The sequence below is a fragment of the Ictidomys tridecemlineatus genome, chromosome 1 (assembly GCF_052094955.1).
Source record: "Ictidomys tridecemlineatus isolate mIctTri1 chromosome 1, mIctTri1.hap1, whole genome shotgun sequence".
NCBI classification, from domain to species: Eukaryota; Metazoa; Chordata; class Mammalia; order Rodentia; family Sciuridae; genus Ictidomys; species Ictidomys tridecemlineatus.
The window spans coordinates 157580083-157602499 of NC_135477.1; the positions used below are offsets into that span (position 1 = coordinate 157580083).

The window sequence follows — 22417 nt, forward strand, 5'->3', positions numbered from 1 at the left end:
TCACTTCAGCATATCTGGCCAGTCCATGTGGGGTACCAGAGTTTGGATGTGGTTTGTCCTCCTGTGGTTTATGTGCTAGAGTTTAGTCAACAGTGGTGGTGTTGATTTGATGAAATCTCTAAGAATTTGGGTCTAGTGTGAGATAATTACGTCATTGGAGGTGCTGCTTTCAGAAGCAATTAATGCTCTTGAGAAGTGAGTTTATTCTCCCAAGAGTGGATTATTATAAAGCAAAGCCACCCATGTGCTGCTCTTTCTGCTTATGACTGCTTTCCTTCCCATTTCTCTACCATGCTATGATGAATTCAAGGTGCCCTTTACCAAAGGTAAAACAGATAGTGCCAATAAAATCTTGGTCCTCCAGCTTCCAAATCCATGGATTAAATAATTATCTTTGCTTTATAAAGTATCCAGCATTAAGAATTTGGTTGTAGCATCAGAAAACAGACACTGTTTGCTCCCTACTGGCTAAAAGTTACTCCAAACCAATGATGTTCGGTTTGTTCACCCACGTTATTTCAAATGGCTCACAATAAGACTTGGCTCATAGCAGGCGTTCCATATCCTTTCGATGAATAACTGCAATGGGTTGGTTCTTGGCCAGTGTCTGATGGCCACACCATCATTCACACACATGAAGAATAGGAGATGCTGCCCTCCATGAAGTATTCACTTCTTGGAATCCAAGATTCGACCTCGCTCTTGGAGGGAGTCAGCGAACCCCAGCACACTAGAGGGAGCACTCAACTGAGGTCTGGGAACCAGATAGATTCAGCCAGCGCCTCGCCTCAAAAAATGCGGAGAACTACACTTCCCAGAATTCTCAGTGTCGAGTGGACTTCATTTCCCAGAGGCGTTAGCGGCCAACCCTGTTCCACCAGCCCTAGACGCCTGGACCTTTGCGGCCGGGAGCTTGCTGGTGGATGCGTGAAGCCCGGGGCTGAGGTAGCCTGCGGGCAGGGTCCTGACGCCAGGCTGCTGGCGGGCGGGGCGGTTCCAGACCTTCCTGCCTGAGGAGCACCACCCGGCGAGGCATTGCCCCAGAAGCCCCGAGCCTGGGGAGGTGAGCGGCAGAGGGCGGCGGGAGGCAGACCCGGGCCTCGGGAGGATGCGGCGCCCAGGCGTGGGGAACAGGCCCACGAGGTGCGCGGAGAAGCCTTTGTGGTTCGGGCAACACCCCAGCGCCTGTCCCCGCTAGCCATCCCGCGACGTCGCCTCAGGCGTGTCAGGTGGTGCTCTTGGCCCGCGTTTGCCCACCTCCTGCTAACCCAGGTCTGTCCACTGCGCATTCCCTGCCCTTGCCCTGCCAGCGTTTGGTTTCCTGCCGGCCTCTTTGGAACGCGTGAGAAAATGAGCTTCGTCCCTATGGCTTCAGCACTGTGCGGTGGCAGACGTCGTGATCTGTCTCACCGAAGAGACGGGTGCAGGGTGCCCCTATGGCACAATTAAGACTGGTACCCAATTTTTGGTTTCTGCGCTTGACCCCCTTCCCTCCACAGGAAAACCAGTTTTCCTTTTCTGAAACAGCTTTCTCTAAAATCTGAGAATTGATTCATTGACAGGAGACAGAGGAATTTGGGTAGAAATTTTGGAGGAAAAATTGCAAGGTGCACTGTGAGGTTAGAGTGGATGCCCAGGAACCTGAATCCTGGTGCCATTCTCACTGGCTGTGTGAACTGGTGGGTGCACTCCGTCCTCACTTTTCTGATATGTGAAACGGAGTGCTAGCAATGCCTGCTGACTATGTGGAATTGAACAGTGTAAGCCTGTTGGTGCCTGGCACTTGGTGAGGCTCAGTGAGTCCCTGCTGCTGATGAAGTCCCATGTCTTTCTGAGTCTTGCTTCTGGAAAGCTACAGAGTCACAAAGAGTGGGGCCCTGATCCAGGATGGCCCCAGCCCTTTTCTCTGATTTTGTCCACTCCCAGCTCCTGACTTTCCTCTCTGGGCACATGAGGGTCTCAAAGAACTTCAGAGCTCCTGATTCTGAGGGGTGGAAAGCAGAGGGGGCTTTCTTGTGGTTCCTTTGTCTTCTCTTAGATCTGCCTTCTGGAAACTGCACCCACCCTGGGAAGAAGAGCCCAGAAAAAGGACATGGCTCCTGAGCAAAGGGAAGCAAGGTCCCAGGTGAGCTCATTGCCATCTCTGTTCTTAGTGGGTGGATTTTCCCCCTCCCGCTTACAATATAACTTTTACCAGAATTTGGAACACAAGTCCTTTGATCTTGGGTCCACCCTCACAGGTGGTGGGTTCTGTAAGGAATACTGCCCATACTCACACATGTCTAGTGTACACTTTTTTCTTGTTAAACACGTTTTTATTCATTAATCTCAGTCCATTGTGTGATTACTAATTTGATAGGATTAGGTGCTGCACTAGGGACAGAACAAACATGCAAAACTGATAAAATTCCTTTCTGGCCCTCCCTTCTTCACTCATTCTTGTCTTCCTTCCTTCCCTTGGCAAAATGCTTTTTCCCCCCTACCTCTGAGCAAGTGTTTTGCCTGTTACCAGTTTTTACTCTCAGGTCAACTGATCTTGACCTTCTTTCCTCCCAGGAAACTAAAGGAGGTACCCCATGCAGGTGACATAACCTTTGAACAAAAAATAGCTATGTTGCAGGGCACACAGTGACGAGGTCTCTTTCTCTGAAGGCAAAGAATATACTCCTCAGGAAGCTGCAGGAGGTCTCCATGAGGATCTTGTGAGATGTTGGTGATAGAGAACCAGAACATGCTTTGGTTGGGAAGTGGAGTCCTCAAGACAGACAGCCACATTTTAACTCAATTCCTTTGTTACTGTTTATGGGCCTTGGGCAAATAACTCCACCTCTTAGTGCCTCACCTATAAAATCAAAATAATGGCTATGCCTACTTCCTTGGATTGATGAGAGGATGACATGCGTTAGTACATAAAAAGTGTTTGGATCAAGGCTGGGCACATAATAATTGCTCAGTGTATGCTTATTGTGGTAGCTGAATGATACTATATTAATAATAATATTAATTTCATGGATAGAAATTAGTAAAAACTGGAGGTGGAGTGATTGCCTAGCTTTTTTATAAGGCCCTGGGTTTTATCCCCAGCATCATAAATTTTTTTTAATTATACAATGTTTCTAGGACCCAGAAAATACTAGTCCTTCTCTACTTATCTTCATCTAACACTAATTAACAGTTGGTATTTCTTGAGTGTCCAACATGCTGGGGAATGTTCTGAGGATTTTGCATTTGTTATTTCTCATTCTCAAACAGCATGGCAGTTATCCCCTATATAATTTGGATCAATTATCTCCTATATAATATGGTCCCTAAATGCCCATATGTTTAAGACGTGGCCCTTAACCTGTGGTACTACTAGGAGGCAGAGGAACTTTTAGGAAGTAGGATCTAGTAGGAGGAAGTTAGGTCACTGGAAGTGTGACCTGACTTGAAGCCCTTGAAGGGAATACTGGGACCCTGGCCTCTTCCTCTTTCTTTCTTTTTCTTCCCAGCTATAGGATGAATGGGCTTCCTCTCCTTCATGTTCACCACAGGCCCAAAAACATCAGGACTAATCATGGACTGAAACTTCCAAAACTGTGAACCATAATAAACCACCTTAGGTGTTTGCTATAGTAACAGAAAGCTGACTAAAACATCCCCATTTTATAGACATAAGAAAAAACTGAGGCTCGAAGAAGTCAAGTAACCCAAGTTCATTCTCAGGTTCATCTGACCTTCAATCCATGCTTGGACCAGCCACTTCTCTGGTATGTCATTCAGAGTATGGACAGACCCAGCTACCTGTTCCAGGGACTCGCAAACATGGTGGAGTTTCATTTTCTGAGGCTATGGCCAGGACCCACCATTGTATGTTTCAGCTGCTCTGTTTTCTTTAAGCCTTTCCCGTTCTATTCGGACAGGGCCAAATTGTTCTTCTGCCAAAAACTTTCGTCATCCCTGTGTGTAGGTGAATCCCCTTACTGCATCTTCCTATCCTCACCTGCTGCCCATGGGTTAGTACGGGGTGATGTGGTACGTAAAACTTAGTGACAGGAACTTTAAGACCAGAGTGAGTGCTGGATTCACAACTGGAATACTTAAGTTATGGTCTTGCTGCTGCCACTAGTAAAAGCATGTGATCTCAGTTCTTGGTTGCACTTGATTTTCCTTGTCTGAAATGAAGATTGAAGTAGAAGATGGCATGTGGTCTGCCAGTTTTGTTGTATTGCAGAATTAGAGATCTAACCCAGGACTCTTGCATGTCAGACACTCTACTGTTGAACTATACCCACAACCTCTAAACAGCTGTCTTTCATTGTTCAAATCATTTAATGCATTTTCTTTGTGTACAATATGGATTGTAAATTCTTAGAGGGCAAAGATCATTTCTTATATTCCTTACATATACCAATAAATTGTTTTTCTTGTCATATATTGCATGCTCATGGTATAAATTTCAGAGAATTAAAAAAAATATATGAATAGTAAAAGTCAGTTTTTCCCACTATACTCTCACAACATTGCTAGGAGTGGCAGGACAGGGAAATTCCTCACCCACAGAGCAAGTAATGCTACAGAAGCAGACCCTGCTAGGTGTCCTTTAATTCAATTTATTTTTTTTTTATATTTTTAGTTGTGAATGAAAACAATACCTTTATTTTATATATTTATTTTTATGTGGTGCTGAGAATTGAACCCAGTGCCTCATACATGTGAGGCAAGTGTTTTACCACTGAGCCACCACTCCAGCCTAATTTAATTTAATTTTGACACTGTCTTCCTGGGGGTCACAGCTCTGAAAGACTTTCCCCAATTCAGACAGCAGGTTAGGCCAGTTATGACCAACCAGATATTAATTAGTGTTCCCTGGCAACCCCTCCTTTATTAAATTGGTAGAGCAGTTCACAAAATTAATGAAACATGTACCAGCTTATTGTAAAAATTATCACCAAAACAATAAAAAATAAGTTATCAGAAAGGATACAAATAAAGAGGTGCATCAAATGAGGTATGGTATGCCACCCTCAAAGAACTCTCCAAATCCTTTCTTTTCGAGTTTCTGGAGGCTCCATTAACACGGGCACTATATATTAAATCATTGGCCAACTTCACTGTCAGCTCCTAGCTTTTGCCAGTTCTTAGCATACAAAAAGTCACTTGTCATTCATCACTTTTGAAGATTCTGTGGATTTTAGGAGCTCCATGCCAAGAAATGGAATGAAGACCAAGTGTATATTTCATGATATCACATTTTAAAAAAGAAAGTAAAGAGTCATTTGCTTCTACATCTAGAGATGACCACTGACAGCCCTTTGGTGTGTATCCATAAAAATCATTTTATATGTCCATTTATCTATGTGCATATGTATATGTATTTTACCTTAAATTTTTTATTCTAAAATGTACATACTGTATAATTTTAATCATTTTTGAGTGTATAATTCAGTGACATTTTAAGTGTATACATTCACATTATTAAGGAACCATCATCACTATCCATCTCCATTGTAAATGATAACATAAAACAATAACTTGACTTTAAAGAAAATAAGATAACTTACTCTGAACCAAGTATGAGTGGCACAGAAACATGGATTCAAGTTGCCTGAATGACTTGTTCTGCTGTGGAAGAGATTACCTGAACTTATAGCCAAAGAACAAAAGTCATGAATCAATATTTTTTTTTCTTTTTTTTTTATTGGTTGTTCAAAACATTACAAAGCTCATGACATATCATCATTCATACATTTGATTCAAGTGGGTTATGAACTCCCATTTTTACCCCAAATACAGATTGCAGAATCACATCAGTTACACATCCACATTTTTACATAATGCCATATTAGTGACTGTTGTATTCTGCTACCTTTCCTATCCCCTACTATCCCCACTCCCCTTCCCTCCCATCTTCCCTCTCTACCCCATCTGCTGTTATTCAATTCTCTCCCTTGTTTTTTTTTCCCCTTTCCCCTCACAAACTCTTTTATGTAATTTGTGTAACAATGAGGATCTCCTTCCATTTCCATACAGTTTAAGGGAAACTGTATGAATCAATATTTTTAAGAAATATGTTGGTGAGGCCAGTAGGTAGGTGAGCTGTAGCAGAAAGGGAAAGTTTTTCCTATAGGTATTGACTGTTGCAGCCTTCTTAGCTTTAGGGTTGGTGGAGACTAGAGGTCTGTTAAGCCGTTAATACATTCTAAGAGGTTTACCTAATAGGAGAATGTCAGGTGAGATTCAAAAGTTTAAGTAAATGACTCTTTTTCTAAGGCCATAATGTAGCCCAAGCTAATTTTGACTCTCAACCTGCAACTTGCCATCTCTCCATAATCAGGATGTTCTCAGCTGAGGTCAGTCTGCTTGATCTTTAATATAGATGGCACTGGGGAATAAAACTGACTGATTTATGTTATATGCATGTACAACTATGTCACAATAAATTTGATTATTATGTATAATTATAATGCATCAATAAAAATAAAATTCAAAATATAGATGTGGCTTCTTCAAAGAAATTCACCTTCTTATATAGATTATCTCATTTATATATTTCCTAACCCTATGAGGTAGCGTTGAGAAGCAGATGTACAGATTGACTAGGAATGGAGTCTAGGACAACCACTGGGTTTGGAATTCCACTTCTATCACTGACCAGCTGTGTGACTTTTTAAGCATAGATTTCTTATCCTTTTCGTACTTTTTTTTTTTTTTTTTTGGTAGAATGAGGAGAGTGATATTACCTTCTTAAGTTGTGGTGAAGATTAAATAGATTATACATAAAAGATGAACATAAAGCTTTAAGAGCAGTACTTTGCCCATAGAAAGCATTCAATAACTGACAGCTATTTTAATTTTTGTAATTACTATCTTCAATTCAAATAAGCAGACATTGCCTGTCTTAAGTTATTTAACCTAGTCTTCATCAATGAATATTTAGGTTTTTTCCATTTTTTTCTACTGCAAACACCATGATAAGTTTTCTTGTATGTGCAATTTTGTGTACTGTTCATTATAGTACAAATACAATCATTGGTAAGTTAAGAATATAAACATTCCCGGGCTTTATTATCAAATCTGTCAGATCGTTCTAATTAACCCTCCCACTAATGGCCTTAATCTGTTTACATATCTTTTGTAGTGGTTAACACAAGGCCGGTGTGTTAGTCAGCTTTCCATTGATATTACAAAATACCAAGGTAATAAGCTTGTAAGGAGAAAATGTTTATTTAGGCTCATGGTTTCAGAGGTTCAGCCCATGGTTACTTAAGCCTGTCATTTTGGGCCTGTGGTAGAACATTACTTCATGACCAGAAGTGCATAGCAGAGGAAGCTGCTCACATCATGACTGTTTGAACATGGAGAGAGAGAAATAAGAAGGGGCCAAAGTCCCAAATCCCCTACAAGAGCTCACCCTATTGGCCTAACTTCCTTTCACTAGGCCACAACTCTTAAAGTTTCCACCACCTCCCAAAAGCATCTTGGGCTGGGAACCAAGCCTTTAACACCTGGGCCTTTGGGGGGTCGCTCAAGATCCCAAGATATAGCAGCTACATTCATAATTCTTTCTGTTGGGTGTGTTTTTGTCACTGGATGAATATTCATTAAATAAAAGACCTGGCACCTCGAGAACCTTAAATAGTATAAACAGGATTTCATGGTAGCCTGTCCTTCTCCATTTTCTCCATCTATATGCTGTGTGAGGGCTGGTCCTGGGAGAGCTGGAGTGGCTTGTTCTTACAGGTATCAGTGACTTTCGAGGATGTGGCTGTGCTCTTTACTCGGGATGAGTGGAAAAAGCTGGATCCTTCCCAGAGAAGCTTGTATCGGGAGGTGATGCTGGAGAACTATAGTAACCTGGCCTCACTGGGTAAGGAAATCCCCTCTGGACATAGTTCAGAAATTAGATTTCAGCACCTGCTTCCCTGAATAAAAGCTGTTGGTCATCAAAAAAGTTTAGCTGAGGTTTGCCTTATGATTATACAAATCATATCTTTGTAAATAAATATTGAGAACATGTTCCTCTTACAGGTATAGAATTGCCCTGTGTTTAGGAATGGAAGAGGTGGTCTTGGTAACCATCACCTTCCTTCTATGTAATTACACATTAGAAGTTTCTTCATAGTTCAGGTATCATTTTCCCACTGTGATTGTTCTGTGGTGTATGCAACTCTTGGCAGAAGGCTTCATCCAACCTCTGGACCTTCCACTTGCCTTTCCCATTTGTTTTTTCTAGGGGTCAGCAAACTTTATAAAAGACCAGGTAGTATAGGCTTTGTGGGCCACATGTAATCTCTGTAACAGATTGATCTTCGTTTTGTGTTTTTCTGAGTTTTTTTAAATTTTAATTATTTTCTATTAGGAGGACTCCCATTTATCAAACCAAAGGTGATCTCCCTGTTGCAGGAGGGAGAAGATCCCTGGAAGGTAGAGAAAGAAAACCCTGGAGGCACCTCTCTTGGTGAGTGGGTGACACAAAATATTACCATATGTTACTATTTATGTTTAAAGAATATTACATGTTTGTGAAATATGCAAATAAGCACAGAGAGGAATCGCTGCAGGTATCAGTCTGGTTCAGAGGAAGGTGCAGATTGGAGTGTGTTAATTGGGAAACTTTCTTTTGGGTTCTCAGGCCTCAAGAAGTTGATGGGGAAGGGAAAGCCCAGGCCCCTAGAAATGAGCTTCTGCTTCTTTGCCCATAATGAATCTCTCTAGAGCTCTTTTTATTCTTTCCTGTTATTTCTGAAAAGGGCTGCATTTTATGTATTCATTCAACAAACAGTGTAATTTAAGGGATTATAAATAATTCATTCTAGCTGAATCTGCAGGTATGAAAGAGACAAGGAAGAAAATGAGATGGGAGGCTGTCTAAGGGCCACATTGTAAGTGCTTTTGGTACAGTTCTAAGAGATTTGAACTATTCCATGGATAGCCAGAAATATTTGAGGAATTTAAGCAGAAGAACTTTTTTATCCCTGATATTTTAGAAAAATTGGTCTGAATCAGAAACAAATGTTCCTTGATAAAGGAATGGCTAAATAAACAATGATGTGTCCTTACCCTGCAAACGTTGCCACAGTTTAGAAAGAAAGAACACCCTAATGTGGATGGAGCTGCAAGGCACATCAAGGAATAAAGCAAGTTACAAAATATCACCATATGTTACTATTTATATTTAAAGAATATTAGGTGTTTGTGAAATATGCAAATACGCACTGAGAGGAAGGTTTGGAAAACACACAGAGTTACAAGGACACACCTTAACTGGTAACAGCAGTTGCTCTTGGAATGAATCTAATAAAAAAGGACTTTGTTTTCATGTAATGTTTTAATTTTCACAAAGAGAATATGTTCACGAAGGTATCTTGACTGGAAGTTAATAAGAATGGTCACTTAGGAGGCATTATTGAAGTGAGGCAAAACTAGAGGTTGAAAGCCTCACAGAATTCATGGGAATTCAGGCAGGAAGCCAGTGGGCCTGGACTAGAGGCACCTGCTAGTGAGGATCAGGGGGCAGAGGAGGAGTCAGCTTGATAAGGGAATCTGAGGAATTCAGTGTGGAATTCAGTGTGGTTTTTATTTAAGATGTAACATACATGGGTAGAGGTTACAGATGGGCAGTTATGTAAGGGAGACAGACTGGTTGGCACTCCAAATAGAGGTCAGGGAACCCTCAGTTCAAAGGGGTAAGTGCCACCATGAATTGACCAGGTAAAGGAACAGAGCAGAAAACAGAATCCTAGGAAACCAACATTTGAGAGATGGTTAAGAGAGAAAGGACTTTGTGAACAAATCTGAGATTAAATTATCAGAAGAAAGAAACAGAAGAGGTGGCTGTCATCCAAGAAAGGCTGGGGATTTGAGCTTGTGGAGGCATAGGAAGTGGTCCCAGGGAAGGTCTGGAGAAAGGTCAGTTCAAGCAAGAAGAGTAAAGAAACTGCAGAAGATAACAGTGGAAACAGATCCTGCTGAGCCCGGGCCCTGTCACAGGATTTGGTCTGAGAATTGGAGAGCCTGGGAAGGGCTGAAGAGTTGTGAGTTTCCTGGAGCTGCACAGGTTCACCCTCCACAGAAGCAGCTTCCAACTGACTTAGGGAGCCTGAGAACATAGAGAGGAGACACTTAGGAGGCTACGTCAAGTCAGACGGTCAGAGACAGCCTCCCATGTCCCAGCCCAGGGAAGAAAGAGCACAGGACAGACTGCCTTGGTACAACAGTGCCCATGCTGGGGACTTCTCAATTAAGGTGATAATTTTTGAAATGGAAACCCTAGTTGTCTATCTTTTAACCCTCATTTTGGAGAAATAAATGAATTCTTTGGAAACTGCCAGAAACCACCCCAACATAAACAGAAAGCTCAGATAGCAGGGAAACTCTGGAGTTAGGAGGCATCAATCTGGCTATTATATGAAGCCTGACTCTGATGGGAAAGATCAGAGAAAGAGGAAAAAGAATCATAACCTGTGATTAGGAAAAATCACCTGCCTTGGGAGCTTCTGAAGGAGGAGTGAGTCTCCTTCATGAGAGAGGTAAGTGTGAGTGGGATTAGACTGAGTACCAAGATTCAGGGCTGTTCAGAGAGAGGCTGGGCACTCACCTCTCAACTCACCCCTTTTCGGCTTCAGAAGACAGCCTTGAAGTAAACTGTGAGTGATCACTAAGTACAATGAAGGACATCAAAACTATTTTCTGTGCTGTTACCCTCTACCCCATGGGGTGGATTTCCTCTTTTTGGTGAAAGGTAGACATGAGGTGGTAGTCCTAGGGGAGCTGATGTGTGGTGTGAATGTATTACAACTCTGGTGAGGCACCCATGTCCCTGGATTATGGTGTCCTCTGAACAGCCCTTCCCAAAAGAAGCTCACTCCCCAAGAACACAATTGAAGGACCTGGATGTTCTTGGAAGTACCTACTATTATAATTAACTTTCAGCCAGAACCAAAATCCTAACCCTTGAAAAGCTAGTTACATAAAAGCTCATGCTCTGAGAGCAGGATTCCCTAGAACCTCCAATAGCCTCAGAATGCACTTTTACAAAGTTATTTTTCAATTCGGAACTGTTAATAAATAGGAACAACGCCCCCCCTCCTAAAAAAAAAAAAAAACTTATGAGAAAAACAACCTGTGTCATCCCTGGCTTTCTAAGTTTAAGTTAAAAGATATGGCTCAAAGGGTCTGCATTTCTGATTTGGGTCTCTTGCTTAGAATATGAACCAAAAGCATAATCATTTGAGGTTGTGCTTTTCTAGAATAGTTGTACTAAGAATAATGGAGTTAAACTTGTTTGTACAGCTCATAAGTTTGATTCCCACCCAAATGTAAAAATATCAGATTCTATGCAGTGAAAGATAATATTTTCTTCCCATTGTTTCCAATTCTTTTGTCCTCTCAAAGCAAGAAGCCATCTAAGATGGACTGAAATGCAGGGTGGTCACCTTGAGTGTTACCTGCTATGCTCTAGTGAGGTTTGCCTGGGCAGCATCTCTCTGAAGGAAAGGCATCTTTTCCTGATTTGCCCAAGCTGCTATACAGATTAGCAGCAGCCCTACCAAAGTGGCATGCAATGGTTTTAAAAAGTGACTTCCTTATACAGTATCAGTGGAGTCACAATACTCTGCAGCCCTGTTTAATATGTATGAATTAGTGCTGTTGCTGTCTCCCTGCCCTCCAACAAAGACCCATACATGGGCCCTCTACCTCCCCCTGCTGCCATCAACTTCTCTTTGTAGCTATCAAAAGGATCTTTTTAAAAAGTAAATTATGTCGTATTGCTGCATGCTCAAAGCCTTTAGAGGCTTCCATCCCATGGAGTCCAATCAAGAATTTTCATTGTGGCCTTTAGAGACCTATAATGGTCTAGCCTCTTGACCTTCATCTACTTCTTCTCTGCCCTTTATGCAAGGACTCTAATCACCCTGGCTCTCATCTCTTTTTTTGCACTTGCTTTTCCTGATTGATACCCATTCTTTTTCCTGATGACCGCATGCATGCATGACTCATTTCCTCATATCCCACAGGTTTCTTCCCCTCAGCATGCTTATCACTGCATAATAGTACATATTTATATCTGTCTCTTTCTTTGCATTGTTAGCTCCCTTATGAAGAATTGCCTCTTTCATTCATTCCCACTTCACTATTGTCTAAAATAGTGGCTGGCCAGAGTAGACTTCCAGCTTTATAGTAAATGCAGAAATGACTAAGACTAGGTTAGTTCTGATGGACATAGAAAGAAGCAAGCCAATTCCAAAGATATCTGGAAAGTAAAAATAGGACTTAGAGATGGAATTAATAAGGAAAATAAAAGACATGGAATTGTTAGAGATACTTGCTTAGTTGGTGGCTCGTTCTGGAAAAAACAAAATATCATTCACTGGAAGGAGATCGAGTATGGGAGATGGTATGAATTTGGTTTGGAATTAATTAAATTGAATTGTCTTTAGTTGGCCCAGTTATCCAACTGGAGATGTCAGGACTGAGTATGAAATGTAAATTTGCAAGAACCTGGTCCATGGAGGATAATTAAAACAGTGAGTGAGGTTAAGATAGCCTAGGGAGAAGGCTCAGGTTACAGTAAGAGGAAGAAAGAGGCTACGATGAGCCAGTTGAAGTCTTAGTGATGTTAGGTGGTAGGGGCAGAAGCATTTCAGGCAGTCAGGTAGAGAAGAATGAATCCATAGGGAGGTCAAGTATAGATGTACTGAAGAAGTAAATTGGCGAGAGTTTGGTACCACCAAAGGCAAGATGCATAATAGAATGGTAGCAGTAGAAATAAGAAGTGGATGGATTTGGAATATATTATAGAATAAAAAAGTCTTGGTAGTTGATGAGATGATGAGAACAAGAGGCTGCCTCTTGAGGATTTGATTGAGAATAGTGCCATTTATAGAATCAGAGGATTAAACAGGTTGGATGAAGTGATCATGAATCTGGTTCTAGGCATATTAACTTTGAGGTGTCATTAAGGCATCTGAGTTGCTGTTTTGAGTAGATAATCTGGAAGTGTGTGTGGCGAGTAGAGACTTCTTGCCTAGAGTATAAGTTTGTAATTGAAACTAGCCAGTGGAAAAAAACAGAGAAAAGTTTGGTGGCCAGGAACTAAGCCCTAAGGAACTCTATGAATTAAAAGAGCAGGTAGAGAAAACTGATGGTACAAAGAAGATTGTAGCTCAAGAAAAATGAGCCACAACATGAAGCAAAGTATGGGGTCACCGTAGCTTAGGAGGAGAGTGTCCCAAGGAAAGCAAGGGATTATTGTCAGGTATTACTGGATGTAAGTTAGGTGAGAATCGAAGAAAGTGTCTTGTCCTAGCCACATGGATGTCTTAGTGGCATTAGGTGGTAGGAGCAGAAAGCCAGAGTGGATATGATGAAGGGTGAGTGAGAGGAAGCAATGGATAAATGTAGAATACACTACATATAGGAATATATTTAGATAAAAATAGTATATAATACACCTTATTCTGCCCCTTTCACTTGGTGCATATTAAAACTCTTTCTTGTTCGATACACAGAGAGCTTCCTCATTCTGGGCTGGCTCTACGCCAGCTCTCTTCTCCACTGGGAAAACATCTGGACTTGATTACATGCAGTTTTGGGTAATGATAGCCAGTAGGTCCATTTGAGATTAGGATTTTATAAATGTTATTAGCAATGTGGGAAATTATTTAAAGCTATACCTTTATCAAGTGCCAATGTAAAGTTTTAATGTATTAAAATTAGAGTTAGCCCAAAGGTTCATCAAAGTAATGTAGTTGAATAAACTTTGGTGTGTACGCATAGTGAAATTCTCTGCAGCTGTATAAAGAAATAAAGATGATCTCTGTAAATTCCACTGTCATCTAAGAAGGGGCCGAGGAAGTACAAAAAAATTTAAAAAGTAGGTATGTTATATATGTGCTTACAATTTTTTAAAAAAGATAGAAACAGGAATAAAAGGATAAAAGCAGATCAATAAAAATGGTTTTATAAGGTAAATGAAATAAGAAGATGAAGGGAGCAGGAATAGAATCTAGAATTGTTTTTAAGATATCTTTTCTTAATTTCACTTTGGAAATACAAAGACATTTTAAAAAATTATAAAGTAAAATTTAAAAATGAAACAGTGTCCCCCAGATGTTGAGAGCAAAATGAAACAAATGACCCTAATTGTGTTTCAGGTTGGTTAGTTTAGCAACGTAGATAATTATTTCAAATTCCTTTATATCACAGCAATTTCATTTATTTGTAGTTTATATCCTAAGGACAAAAATAATTACAAACAATAGTGTTCATTTCAGTGACAGCGATAAGTGTAACTTTGACACACTTATGCATGAAATAATTGATGTCTGAGATCTCCTGTAGCATAATTTATTGGAAGAGAGATAAGGGTTTATATTATTGTGCTATGGCTGTAGAAATTACCACAGACCAATTGGCTTAAAACAACAGAAATGTATTGTCTCGCAGTTCTGGAGGCCCAAAGTCAAGGTACTGGCAGAACTCTACTCCTTCTGAAACTGGGTTTTTCCCTCCTTGCCTCTTCCTAGCTCATAGTGTTGCCAGCAGTCCTTGATAATCCTTGGCTCCTGGCTGCATCAGTCCTAACTCCTCTACCTTCACATTGCATCCTCCTTTTTCTGCCATGAATTTCTGGAAAATGGCCAGATTTTGCCAGTTTCCAAGGACAGTAATCATATTGGATTCAGGATCACCATAATGTCCTCATCTTAATTTGATCAAATCTGTAGAGACCCTATTGCCAAACAAGGTTACCTTCTCAAGTGCTAGAAATTAGGACTGTAACATATTTGGGGGATGTGACAAATCAACCCATTATTAGTATTAGTGGTGGTTGAAACTTGTTTGAAGATTCATTGTACAATTTGCTCTTTTATATTGTTGCAAAATTTCCACAATTAAAAATTTTTTAAATTAGTTACCAACCGTACAATTTCTAGAATGTTTCTCTTTTCCAGAAACATAAACATCTGGGAGGATGTTTACAAATGTGCCACTCTACCCTCTATCATGGTGATATATATAATTCCCTGCATATAGCTCCCTCATTCTCTAACTCTAAAAACTTTGTGAGACTGCAAATACAAGCAACATTTTTATAGAAATGACTTGGATCATTTTATGAATCTAGCTGAAGAATAAGGTGGGGAAGGACACTTCAGGAAATAAATCTGGAAGGTTGACTTCAATTCAAAGACTAATGATGACTTCACACACACACACCCCCATCTATCCTATGACTGGTCCTTTAAAGTCTCATCTTAGATATCAGAAAACTCTAAACAGTATCTGCATCCCTTGCCTACCTGCACCCACCACCATCTAAGGATAGTTTTGATGGCGGTCTAAGCTCATGTTTGCATCCATTTCTACCTTGTGTGTTTGTTGTAGAAATGATCACATTGTGTTGTAATTGTCTATTCATTTTTTTCATTTCTATGCCAAACTATAAACTCTTTGAAGAAATGAACGGTTTCTTTTCACTACAGGATCTGTAGTATACTGTAGATTACCAGTACCTAGGTTATAGCCTAACACATACTAGGTATCTTTTAACTATTTGATGAATGAATAAAGTAAGGAGCAATGAATACTCTTTGAAATAGCAAGAGGAGCGTTCTGTATTAAGAAGGTAAATCCAGTGGGAAATAATACTAGAAAGGTGAGATACTGTGGTCAAAGGAACAAACTGAAGGTCAGAAGCAATAGTCATTGTAGAGTAAGGAAATTCTGATCTTGGGTGGATCAGTGATGGCTGTTGAGGCCTTTCACCTAATGGGATTTAAGAGAACTTGGTGACTGCCTAGATTTGAAATGCAGGGGAAAGAAGATTTCAAGATGAAACCAAAATTTATAGAAAAAAAATCATTGAAACGGTTATGATGTCATTTTGAACGGGGAAACGTAGGGAAAAAAAGCTTTGAAAAGGAATTGTTTTGGTAAAACCCAATGTTCAAGAACCAGCTGCCAAGATGGAAGGTGCTGAAAAATGAAAAACAAGCCAGAATGACACAGGATTGCACCAAGTGCAATTTATTAAGGATTTACAGACAGAAGTGTGCTTTGGGTGGCAGCAAGGCAGAAAGATGCCCATACCCTGAGGAAAGGGAGTATATACTAAGCAAAAATATCCTGTGGCTATCTGAAATTTACCTGAACTTTCTCAAAATTATTAACATGTTTAACTACAGTTAGAAACTGTTCAGTGTCAGTGGCAGGCTAGAAAGAGAAGATTCAGGGTTGTCCTTCGCATAGGAGGTGTGGGGATGGAGAGAAGATTGAAGAGACCCTCTCAGTATAGGAAGAGCCCTGGGAGGATAATCTAGACCTAGTGACAGGAACTCATCATGGCGGTGGTCATTAGCAAAATCATTCTGAGTTCTAAACTTCTAGCTTAAGTTTTAACCTTATTCATGAATTAGCTCAGGCCTGTGCTTGATTCTTGGAACAGAAGTTGAACTGCACTTTAGGAGACATACTTGTAGAGCTGTAGCAAATTCTGAGTGGATCATGAGGAAGTTAGGATGTCCTCAACTAAGACTCATATCTGTTTCAGTGGAAAATATGAGACTAAGGCATTGGCACTTTAGTGCTAGGATGAGTTTACCACAATTGATATGGACTCTTGTAGCAATAATTACTTTCATTACAAATAAAAATGTCCATGTCTCATTTTCCTTTTTCTCCTCTAAACCAAACTTTCAAAAACATTTTCCAAGCTGTGGATGGAACCAATATTTGACCCAGCTATTCCCCTTCTCTGACTATACCCAAAAGACCTAAAAAGAGCAAACTACAGGGACACAGCCACATCAATGTTTATAGCAGCACAATACACAATAGCTAGAATGTGGAACCAACCTAGATGCCCTTCAATAGATGAATGGATTAAAAAAATTTGGCATTGATACACAATGGAATATTATTCAGCACTAAAAAATAACAAGATCATGGCATTTGCAGGCAAATGGATGGCATTAGAGCAGATTATGCTAAGTGAAGTTATCCAGTCCCTAAAAAACAAATGCCGAATGTCTTCTCTGATATAAGGGGGGGGGTGACTCAAAATGGGATAGGGAGGAAGAGCATGAGAAGAAGACTACCACTAAATAGGGAAGAGAGGTGGAGGGAAAAAGAGGGAGAAGGGGACTTGCACAGAAGATGGAAGGAGAACCTCATTGTTATACAGAATACATAAATGATGTTGTGATGAGAAAAAGAAAAAAACGTGTGTCACATTAGATTGGATAGAGAAAAAGGATGGGAGAGAAGAGGGGGAGTAGGGAGGATAGGAAGGGCAGCAGAATAGAATAGACAATATGATTGATGTATGTATATTCCATGTATGTATTATATGTCAAAATACATTCTGCTGTCATGTATGACTAAAAAAATAAAAATAAATCTTATGGTAAAAAAAAAAAAAAACATTTTCCATTTGATGTTTTTGCTTTCCCACTTGCCATTGTTTCCTCTGTATACTCCAGTAGGACCTTGTTCCTTACTATTTCTTAAAAGCACTGTACTAAGCTCTACACGGCCTCCATCTTGCCCACAATCAGGGTTTTTAGTCCTGAAGGTATTTGCTGCAATTGATCATTCACTCCTTCCTGGAGTACTTTTTATTCTCTTTGGCTTCTGGAACATCATACTGTCCTGATTTTTTTCTTAACTTCTGAATGTTGCAATAATCAAGTAATTTCTCTCCATTCTTTGTCTTTAAATAAAATCTGTATGCTGATATCTCCTGCATGCATATCTTCAGCTCTGACCTTTTCCCACCTCTCCAGAATAATCTATACAACTGACTATTTCATTGTCTCCCTTCAGTGCCTACTAAGTCATAAGGCAGAGTTTTTGCTGTTACCTTATGAGCTAGAATCTAGAGTGCAAAATCTTACTGCTTTCTTCCCAGCACATGTACAAACCTATAAACGATGCCAATAAACACAGGGGAAAGTGTTCCCAATACTTTAGGCACAGATAAGGAATTAAAATCTGATTGTTTAATTTAGTATATCTTAGGTTGATAGGAACTAGGAAAACATTAAGCAGAGAATTTAAAAATTCTCTTTCCCTTATAATAAGCACCAAAAGTATGGGTGTGGGTGAATATAAAACCAGTCAAGGGGGATGTGCTATATGAGAAGAATTCAATACCTTTAGGAATACTATTTTAAAGAGGGAAGAGAAGAAGAGTTATTCATGAAGAAAACTGAGAGAAAAGTAAAATATATAATGTTCACTAAGCAGAAAAAAAAATGTGTGAATGTGAGAAAGATGAGAAAGCAAATGTCAAATAGGAATCTCAAACACAGTAAGAAGCAAGAATCAGCCAGGTATGGTAGCACATGCCTGTAATCCCAGCGGCTTGGGAGGCTGAGGCAGGAGGATCACAAGTTCAAAGCCAGCGTCAGCAAAAGCAAGGTGCTGAGCAACTCATTGAGACCCTTTCTCTAAATAAATACAAAAAATGGGGCTGGGGCTCAGTGGTCAAGTGCCCCTGAGTTCAATCCCTGGAACCTCCGCTTCCAAAAAAAGAGAAGCAGCAGCAAGAATCCCTTCAAACAATGTCTAGCCCATGGAAAAATGACAAACTACAAGCACAACCATTTTTCTGACAAAATTTAATATTTACTGAATTGTATTCTTACCAATTGAAATATTTATTAAATTCTGGTCTTTGCCATTTTTCATGTTATCCCTGCTTTACCTTTTTTTATTCTTGTCTGCTGTTGATCTTGGACTCTTTTCAACCCTCCCTGCATAGCTTTTCTGGCTTGATGCACAAGCTGCCTTTCCAGCTCACAACCCTTGGCTTCACGCCTACCTTGTGGCCCCTCTGTAAATTAACTCACTAATGCTGTGCGAACTGGCCCTAAAACCTCCCTGACCACCCATGTGCTGTCCTGAAAAGCAGTTTCTACAAGGGGCTTAAAATATTTGTATGTGAATGTATAATATAATAAATTAGCATATACAAATATCTAACATTCTAGAAACTAGGAATATGTATATAATTAAGAAAGGTTAATAAAACAAGTTTTGTGTAGAATTGGGTTGCTATCAAGAGGATCTATAGGAAGATAGGATATGCTGATCTGCTTATGAAGAATACTTAGAAAAGTAAAGTGATCTATAAGGAGAGAAATATAGAAAGATACAAAATACAATATGTATGTATATACATACAATGTGTATATAGTGTATGTGTATGTATTTGTGTGTGTATATATATGTATATATATGTGGGTATGTATGTGTACAAGCACTCTGGTAAGTGCTAGGATAAGGGGAACAGAATATGAAAGTTCAGAGTCAAGCAAGGACTCGTATAGTCAGCTTTTGAACTCAATCTGAAGGATACAAAGGAATTTGGGCATAAAACAAAAGAAAGAAAACTTTACAGATCAGGAATACTTACACAAAGAAAAGGAATGTTGAGATGATACTTTAGGAGTTCTTCATGCGCTTTGGATTCTGATCCTAGATTGCACTTCCTAACTCATGTTCCCCTTTTGATATCTTCTGTCTCACTCTCTTTAAATGGGTTCATTTTATTCATTTCTTTCACACCTTGTACTTCTACTCCATTGATTTTTTTTTCCTATACTGCCTAACTCTCCTATTTTTTTCTCTTCCTATATTTTTTTGCCAGATACCAGGACCTTCTTTAATAACATCAATATATATTGGTTCCACATTTGATCCAAAGAGCTAACTTCTGTGATATTACATGAGTCACCTTCAATTTCTTTTTTTTTTCCCCCCTCCAGCGTGGAAGAGCCATCATAAGACCACAAAGTCAACTCAAACACAGGACTCTTCATTTCAGAGATTGATAATGAACCGATCCAGAAGGAATGGACTTGGACCCTTGGACTTGAAATCAGAAAAATCATGCATATATGAAGGCAAATTAGAGAAAAAACAGGAAAAAAAGGAAATTTTTCAGATAGTTTCAGTCACCCACAAAAAAACCTTAATTGTAGAAAGAAGCCATAAAAATGTTGAATTTAGCCAGAACTTCAACCCAACGTCAGTAGTTGTTAGGCAACAGATAGTTCCCAGAGAGAAACCACCACCAAAATGTGAAAAAAAAGGAAACACTTTGAAACATAATTCAAATTTACCTAATCAGCCAAAAATGACAGCAGATAAACGCTATCAATGTAGTATGTGTGAGAAAACCTTCATTAATACTTCATCCCTTCGTAAACATGAGAAAAATCATAGTGGAGAGAAATTATTTAAATGTAAAGAATGTTCCAAAGCCTTTAGCCAAAGTTCAGCTCTTATTCAACATCAAATAACTCATACCGGAGAGAAACCTTACATATGTAAAGAATGTGGGAAAGCCTTCACTCTCAGTACATCCCTGTATAAGCATCTAAGAACCCACACTGTGGAGAAATCCTACAGATGTAAGGAATGTGGTAAGTCCTTCAGCCGAAGGTCAGGGCTTTTTATACATCAGAAAATCCATGCTGGAGAAAACCCTTATAAATATAATCCAGGTAGGAAAGCATCTGGTTGCAACACATCCCTTCCTGGTCAAAGAGTTCATCCCAGAAAAAAGTCCTATTTGTGTAACGAATGTGGCAACACCTTTAAATCTAGTTCATCCCTTCGTTATCATCAGAGAATTCACACCGGAGAGAAACCTTTCAAATGTGGTGAATGTGGGAGAGCCTTCAGTCAGAGTGCATCACTTATTCAACATGAACGAATTCACACTGGTGAAAAGCCCTATCGATGTAATGAATGTGGAAAAGGCTTCACATCTATTTCACGACTCAATAGACATCGAATAATTCATACTGGTGAGAAGTTTTATAATTGTAATGAATGTGGCAAGGCCTTAAGTTCCCATTCAACTCTTATCATTCATGAGAGAATTCACACTGGAGAGAAACCATGTAAATGTAAAGTGTGTGGGAAAGCCTTCAGGCAGAGTTCAGCTCTCATTCAGCATCAGAGAATGCACACTGGAGAAAGACCCTACAAATGCAATGAGTGTGGGAAAACATTCAGGTGTAACTCATCCCTTAGTAATCATCAGAGAATCCATACTGGAGAGAAACCCTATCGATGTGGGGAATGTGGGATGTCATTTGGCCAAAGTTCAGCCCTTATTCAACATCGAAGGATTCATACAGGAGAGAAACCCTTTAAATGTAATACATGTGGGAAAACTTTTAGACAAAGCTCCTCACGTATTGCACACCAGAGAATTCATACAGGGGAGAAACCCTATGAGTGCAACACATGTGGGAAACTTTTCAACCACAGGTCATCCCTTACTAATCACTATAAAATCCATATGGAAGAAGAACCCTAAAAAGTACATTTGCATGTGTAAAAGCCTTAAACCAAAGCTCATCAGAAAACACATACTTCAAGAGTGATGTAATAAATATTGAAAAAGCCTATAATCATTTAGTGCCCATTAGCTATCAAATCCCATGGACAAATCTTGATTATGTAATAGCTAAAAGGAAAGCATTCATGCCTGTCACTTTTTAAAATAACCTGAGAATTCATAAGTGGAGACACTAACTTTGGGCATTTGTAAAATAAAAGGTGTTTGATTTTCCTCTTTCCTACAGCAGTGTAGTCTAGCTATCACATGTGATCATCATAAACATCAAGTGGGTAGGGATTTCTCTGGTTTTCTCATAAAAACACCAAACTCTACACTGGTGATATTTTTTATAACATTTTAGTAGCATATGAGTGAATGAATCAAAGAAATTATACGTTTTTAATGAAAAGGACCAAAATAAAAGATTAAAATAAACTGTAAACTACCTCTCAGTCTCTGGGGTTTGTCCTTTTCTTGTCTTAATGTCATAATTTGCACGTGGATTTCATTTAAAATAAAAAAAGATTTCAGGGGCTGGGATTGTGGCACAGTGGTAGAGCACTCGCCTCGCACAAGAGAGACCCTGGTTTGGTCCTCAGCACCACATAAAAATAAATAAACAAAATAAAGATATTGTGTCCATGTATAACTAAAAAAAAAATTTTTTTAAAGATTTTATTAAAGAAGAGAAAGAAAAATCTGGTCTCTAATTTAGTAATTACTGTGAATTGAAATTTTCCACCTAATTTTTGTTGTAAGAAGAAAAATTATTGTTTTGAAATCATTTATTATGATAGTATACCATTAATATCTTGTGAGCTATCACCTAGGGGTATTAAATACAAAATAGGAAACTATTTCAGTTTTAAAGCTACTATGAGGTTTTTTTCACTAAAAAAAAATAAAATTTAGTCAGCCTCAGTAATTTAGCAAGGCTCTAAGCAACTCAAAATCTTGAAAAATGTTTTTGTGGTGTGAATGCTGTTTCTCAAAACATTCTTATGTTGAAATTCTAACCTCTGAGGTTATATTAAGAAGTAGGGCCTTTGGGAAAGTGATTAAATCATGATA

The 22417-nt window shown here is 39.4% G+C and overlaps 1 protein-coding gene across 5 annotated transcripts; it reads left to right on the plus strand.

Annotated features, from left to right (window-relative positions):
• Positions 1-845: 845 nt before the first annotated feature.
• Positions 846-21798, plus strand: Znf354a (zinc finger protein 354A). 5 transcript variants are annotated; one of them, XM_078019566.1, is made up of 5 exons: positions 847-1063; positions 2039-2125; positions 7723-7849; positions 8342-8440; positions 19758-21798. In XM_078019566.1, the coding sequence occupies exons 2-5, from the start codon at positions 2093-2095 to the stop codon at positions 21320-21322; spliced, it is 1824 nt and encodes a 607-aa protein (XP_077875692.1). In that variant the 5' UTR covers positions 847-1063; positions 2039-2092; the 3' UTR covers positions 21323-21798. The 5 variants fall into 5 exon arrangements, with proteins under 5 accessions (XP_077875678.1, XP_077875692.1, XP_077875680.1 ...); XM_078019552.1 differs by having other exon boundaries at positions 846-1063; positions 2039-7849; XM_078019554.1 differs by lacking the exon at positions 847-1063 and having other exon boundaries at positions 2037-2125; positions 3492-7849.
• Positions 21799-22417: the final 619 nt, after the last annotated feature.

What these genes read in the sequence shown, in the direction of transcription:
- Znf354a (XM_078019552.1), top strand. Translation starts at nt 7,672, where the DNA reads ATGCTGTGTGAGGGCTGGTCCTGGGAGAGCTGGAGTGGCTTGTTCTTA. An exon ending in TAGTAACCTGGCCTCACTGG is followed by an intron (nt 7,850 to 8,341) that starts GTAAGGAAATCC and finishes ATTTTCTATTAG; the next exon opens with GAGGACTCCCATTTATCAAA. An exon ending in CCCTGGAGGCACCTCTCTTG is followed by an intron (nt 8,441 to 19,757) that starts GTGAGTGGGTGA and finishes TCCCCCCTCCAG; the next exon opens with CGTGGAAGAGCCATCATAAG.